General features: G+C 42.4%; 1 protein-coding gene across 1 annotated transcript in view; it reads left to right on the forward strand.

The window, feature by feature from the left end:
* The window catches only part of SIAH3 (siah E3 ubiquitin protein ligase family member 3), a 50,231-nt gene extending 44,509 nt beyond the window's left edge, over positions 1–5,722 (forward strand). Inside the window, exon 2 of the mRNA XM_010000842.1 lies at positions 4,929–5,722. Within this exon, the coding sequence (XP_009999144.1) occupies positions 4,929–5,522 (594 nt within the window). The 3' untranslated portion in view covers positions 5,523–5,722. The remainder of the gene's footprint in view (positions 1–4,928) is intronic.
* Positions 5,723–6,000: the final 278 nt, after the last annotated feature.

The following is a 6,000-nucleotide window of genomic DNA, read 5'->3' on the forward strand; positions in this document are numbered from 1 at the left end:
GTGTTTGCAAAGTTGTGTGTGATCACTGGATAAAACTGCATAGATGTAAAGTGTCTAAAAAAGGGTGATAATTCTGCACTGATCACAGACATGTAAAAGGCTCTTTTTTTTTTCTTTTTTTCCTTTTTTTTCCCCCCACATTATGTGCATTACTATGAATAGAAGTATGAATGAAGCATCCAGGGGCCCAGTATAATGCTGGGGAACACTGGAAAGTGTAGAAAGGCGACATTTAACCTTCACTCTGAAGAACTGCACAGTGTTCATTCTTCTACAATGCAGTGGTGCCACCTACCCTCCTTTTACTCCAGATTCTCAAGGTTTGGGACTCCTACCATGGGGTGGGTTTGCAGCAAGCAAATTTCTCATGTGCAAGTCAGGACTTCAATTGCAAGGCACTTGGCTGCTTGGGGCAGCAACCACCTTTTCTCTCTTGTTTGAATCTGTGCCAACAGACAGAAGAAGAGCAGGGCTTGTGGAATCAAGGGGTACCTGGTTCCTGTTCCCCGCAGGGCCAGAAGCTCAGCCAGCAGGGGTGGGTTGCTGCCTCTGTTTCCACTATTTTTACCATAGTTGACCTGAAGTCTTTGCTGTTTAAAATGCAAAAAGTCCCCCAGAGCATGAGGAGCAGCACCAAAGCCCTCTCTCCTAGTAGGTGTCTCAGCTTTGCAGGTGCAAACTCAGAGATATGCTTGTGTCTTGGAGATCTTGGAGATTTCTACCTCTTGGGTTTATCCTTCAGTCTTCTATCAAGTTGCTGGTGACTGGAGGTGTAAAGGTGGTAGGGACCCACAGATTTACACCCTTGTGTGAACAGGCATACGTCTCTCTCTCTCCATAGACTATGTTGTCTCCAGCACAGCAGAAGCAGCCCATAGTGTACAACTCCCTCCTGCCCAAAATAGGGCTGCCCTTCTGTTCCTTGTCTAGAAACCAGTAAAAACTTTGTGGGTCTGCCCTGAGGGCTTAGTCCTGGCTCCATGTAGAGAGTGGTGTCAAGGGGGATTTTCCTGCACCATTTGTGGGGATGAAATGAATTGCTCTCTGAGGCTTTGTACAGGTTGCAGAAGGAGCTGATGTTCTTTAGAGTTTGTCACCTACTCCTCAGATGAGTCACACCTTGAGCAGTTTGTTGCATTTTTAGCAGGAAGTCTGCAGAAAGGCTGGGGCAGGACCCAGAAACCCTGTGTCCCAGATCGAAATATAACCTCTTTTTTTTTTTCCCCCCTGTAAAAAAGCACCATGTGTTTATAAACCACTCTTTGCCAAATGAATTCTTCATAAAGAGAATTACACTGTAATAAGCTGCATCATTAAAAAGAAATGTTTCTGTGAGCAGCAGAGCCTGGTTTCCTGCGGTTTGGTGTCTCGAGGTGGGATTAGCTGGTGTCTAATGAGGAGCACTCTGGCTGAAGCCTTTTCTGCTGTTCATAAAGGCAATGTCTCATGTGGGTTCTCTTGTGTCTATAATACATCTGGGATCAAACTGCCATTGTTTAGGTTGTCTCCTATCTGACAATGTAATACTGCCCAAGCAGCAAACTGTTCCTCCCTGGAGATGCAAAGGGGTCATACTTTTCTACCCTGCTCAGCTGAAAATTAAAGTCTTTGAAACATCTATCACACAGTTAAATACGACTGAAACTGGCCAACAGGCTAAAAGATAATTGAGAATAATACTGGACTGACACAACGGTATAATAAACCTAATTTTATTAGGTAATCGGTTAATAAATGATGGAAAAGTAAATGCTGGAGCAGATTAAACATGGAAAAATGTTCATAAATATTTATTCAACTATTTAAATGGACTCCAGGTGACAGTTTTATTCCTGATCTGCATTTCAATTTCAGAGGTTTGATTCACAGCCATATGAAAGACCAACAAGGGCACCAGCACTACAGTAGTTACGCTCATGCCTCAAAAGTAAGAGTAAAATAGTAGTTTTCTGAGAGACGTTTTTACACAGAGATGGCACTTTTTAAATGTTTCCTTCAGAATATTACAAAATTTAGAATTTAGAAAGAGGAATGCTGAATAATTCAGGAACCATATTTTGGAAGATGATTCTCATTGAGTCAGAGAATTCAAATTGATCATATGGTTTGTGCTCAATTTTCAATAAAACTGAAGTGAACAAAGTCAGAGCAAAAATCCTTTGCTGAAGTGATTCACGGAAATGTTTCACAAATGTAAGATGTGAAAGGGAATTTTCAATTATTTGCACACAAACACAAAAAAATCACAAATGATGGAAAGAAGAAATTAATTCAATATATTGAATGAATTGTTCATTTTAATTTATTTTTCCAGCTCCTGAGTCATAGAAATGTGCTTATCATCAAGTGATTTTTGGAGATACTTGTATTTTTTTACCATGGATGCAGTTTAGATGGATGAGCTACCATTGCTCTCCATGCTTATCAAATTAGGAGAATACATTTCTAAATTCAATTACATCCTCAGTGGAAATGGTTTCTCTGACTCTAGTAATCTTTGGAGACGAATTATACACAGTCTATAAAGCTTCACATTTCAAAACTTAATTTTGAATATTATTCAAGAGGTTAATTTAAGATTCATCTTTCTAAAGAGGAGTTAAATAAAACTGATAGAAGGTTGAAACTTGTCGAGTGGTTGAGAGGTTTATCAGCATGTGAGTATGAGTTCATTAGTTTTAATTAGTATAATCACTAATGTTGCATTAACAGTTTGGTGAGAGAAAGTAATTGCTCACACCCACTGTATTAGATTGGGAGATTAGAATACGTTTTATGAGGCAATTAGCATTTCAGGGATTTTTAAAAGGCTTTTACAATCTGCCGTTGCAGTAGCCTCCTTCACCAAAGAGTTTAAATTAACCACCACTTTCATCCTAATGGGATGCAAAAATTAATGTAGAATTAAGTGTGAACCAGCAATCCCACCGTGATAAGCAGGCAGCTAAAGCCACAAACCTCGATTAGTTTACAATGACCTGTTTTATTTCCCAGAAAATGATAGTCATTTATCTATCCTCAATTCATTATCTTCTGGAAAAGTTTATATTCTTGGGTTTTATGCAGCAAAACAGAATAGGAGGAAGGGAAAAGTGGAACAGTACTATTAAAGTAATAATTCTACGAAGAAAAAGCTGTAAGGTTCAGAAATAGGACTTAAATAGTCAATTATTCCTTATACCAAATGTAAGAGGAAGAAGAAACAGTTCCCTTTGACACCCAGTGCCTTGGGATGAACCATGAATTTCACAGCAGCTGTAATCACAGCCCTGCTCTGCCCATCGTGCCTCTCGCCAGCTACTGACAAAATGGAGGTCCAGGACTTGCTCATCCTGGTTGGGAAGGGAGCCCTGGTTATCTGAAAGCTGGGATAGTTGACCCAAGAGATTGCTTTCCAAAACATCCTGGAAAGCAAACGTGCAAGTTCTGGTGAGAAAAACTGCTTGCAGTAGGAATGCTTACCCTCGTGTCATGGCTGTGATGAAAAACATTGTGGTAGCCATGGAGAAATAACCATTTACAAGATATCTGGTACCTATTGTACAGGATTATGCCTGTCCTTCATTAAAACAAATCTCTGCTCAAAAATATCTGAATAAAGCCCAAATCTGCTATGATTTGATTGTGACATGGAGGAGAACGGCTGTTAGATGTTAGAACTGTCCTGTTGTTCTTGCAATTTTGGGTACATGTGTTAAAATGAGCAGACATGGTGCAGCATCCAATGAATAATATAAATCTTCCTAAACATGTGTTAAAGCAAAAGTACAATGTATGTACTCTTAATTCTAATAGTCCTTATAAGCATCTCCAAAGGAGTTCAGAGGGAGACAACGTATTCCTACAGTTAAGTATCTAAAATTTAAGAACAAATAGACAGATTGGATCTCAGCTTTGGTCACTTTGGCAGCAGCCAGTGCCACCTTTAGGAGGTGAATTACTCCAGTTAAGATCTGAATTCATCACTGGAAAGGGCTGCCTCCCTCTATTGACTGCAGAGGCAGCCCAAGATAACCAGCTTTCTGTCTTGGGTGGCTGAAGTAAATGCTTAAAATTGGGTAGGATGAATCATGACCTGCATGCCTGTGCCTTAGGGTTTGTCTATGCACAGTTATTGCAGAGAGCCATTATTCTTCCTCAATAGCATTACATGAAGATACACTTTTGGTTGGGTAAGTCTTACTCATTTCTCTCCAGCAACATCCTCTTTGACAGAGGCAGAATGGTTTGATTCGTAGTCCTCACGTGGAATTATTCTGCAGGAGCTGCTGCCTTTTCAGCTACCTGCCCTACCTTAATCCAAATTTACTTTAGTGTAGAAATGCCTTTAATTTGCAATCCATCCAACTTTGAGAGCCATTTAAGATTTATAGATGCAAGTACATCAATTAAGCACAAGTCAGTTGGGGGGGGGGGAAAGAATGAAGGCATTGTATACAATAAAACCTGACTTTTATTTCACAAATTATGGGTGTTATAAAGCATATTGTTTCAGGAGAAATGTCTGTATTTGCCAGTATGTTTCATTAAAGAATAATAAAGCCATACATATTTCATTTCCTTGTTCTGAGCTGCAAGAACCTTAACTATATAAAATGCCCCATGCTGTCCTTGCTTTTTTTTTTTTTTAATCAGATTTTTCCCCCCAAACTAATGAAATCACCCTTTAAACACATACATCACTTTCATTTGAAGTGGCTTACCATGGCTCAAATGGTTTCTCTTTTCTTCTGGAGAACAAGGCAACTGCCAGCACCTTTTGTTGTGCAGATCCTGGCCTGGATTGCCCCTGATCTCAGCCTGGTTCCTGGTGTTCCCACAGGTGCTGTGGGATCTTGGGTGGCTAGTGTCTGCGGGGTCTGCACCTTGCATATCTGCCCTGGTTCCTGGTCCACCTGCTAACACATGGAATTTCTCTCTTCCCATAGTATGCACCCACCCGCTGTGCAGCTGTGCAGGCGTCCGCGGAGCAAGGGGTCCTTCCTCCTTGCCACCACCACGAAGCAGTGCACGACCCCCAGCTGGTTCCCTGCACGTGCCCGCTCTTCTCTTGCCCGTGGGAAGGGCACCTGGAGGTGGTGGTGTCCCACCTGAGGCAGACGCACCGCATCAACATCCTTCAGGGGGCAGAGATTGTCTTCCTGGCCACGGACATGCACCTGCCCGCACCAACGGACTGGATCATCATGCACTCTTGCCTAGGCCACCAGTTTCTGCTGGTCCTCAGGAAGCAGGAAAAGCATGAGGGCCACCCCCAGTTCTTCGCCACCATGATGCTGATCGGCACGCCCACCCAAGCCGACAACTTCACCTACCGTCTGGAGCTCAACAGGAACCAGAGGCGCCTGAAGTGGGAGGCCACCCCCAGGTCCGTGCTGGAGCGTGTTGACTCTGTCATTTCGGACGGGGACTGCCTGGTGCTGAACACTTCCCTGGCTCAGCTCTTTTCCGACAACGGGAGTCTCGCAATAGGAATCGCAATAACCACCAGCAACGTGCACAGCGCTGAAGCCGAGATGTGAGGGGGAGGAAGAGGAGAAGCAGGAACATTGGTGCTCTAACTGCCTTGTGAGAGCCAGAACTTGTGGACTTCTTTCTGGGGGGGGTCTCAGGTATTTTATGGTATTTAGTACTTGTCCACAGTGGGCATTATGTAAACATCCTGTGGTTACGGTCTCTGTGTGATGTGTTTACTGTTTTGTTAATACAATTTTATGAGAAATTTTAAAGAGGCTAATCAATTTATTGTCACCCTCCAGCAACACTGGGAACAACACTTTCTCCTTGAAAGGACACCCCAGGTGACTCATAGAAACCTTTGGTCCGAGTATGATATGCAAATGTGTTCCCTTCATTGTCTGCCTAATTGCCTGGTATTAAGGAGGCCCATGTGCCTGGTAAAAAGCACAGGGGCCTGGTAAAAAGATAAAGTACAAGTGTATCCAGGTTTCCATTCCAGCAATTGTGATTTAAATCTTACTCAGTGAACACAACTAACCC

Source organism: Chaetura pelagica, unplaced genomic scaffold (genome assembly GCF_000747805.2).
Source record: "Chaetura pelagica isolate M959 unplaced genomic scaffold, ChaPel_1.0 scaffold115, whole genome shotgun sequence".
Lineage (NCBI taxonomy): Eukaryota > Metazoa > Chordata > Aves > Apodiformes > Apodidae > Chaetura > Chaetura pelagica.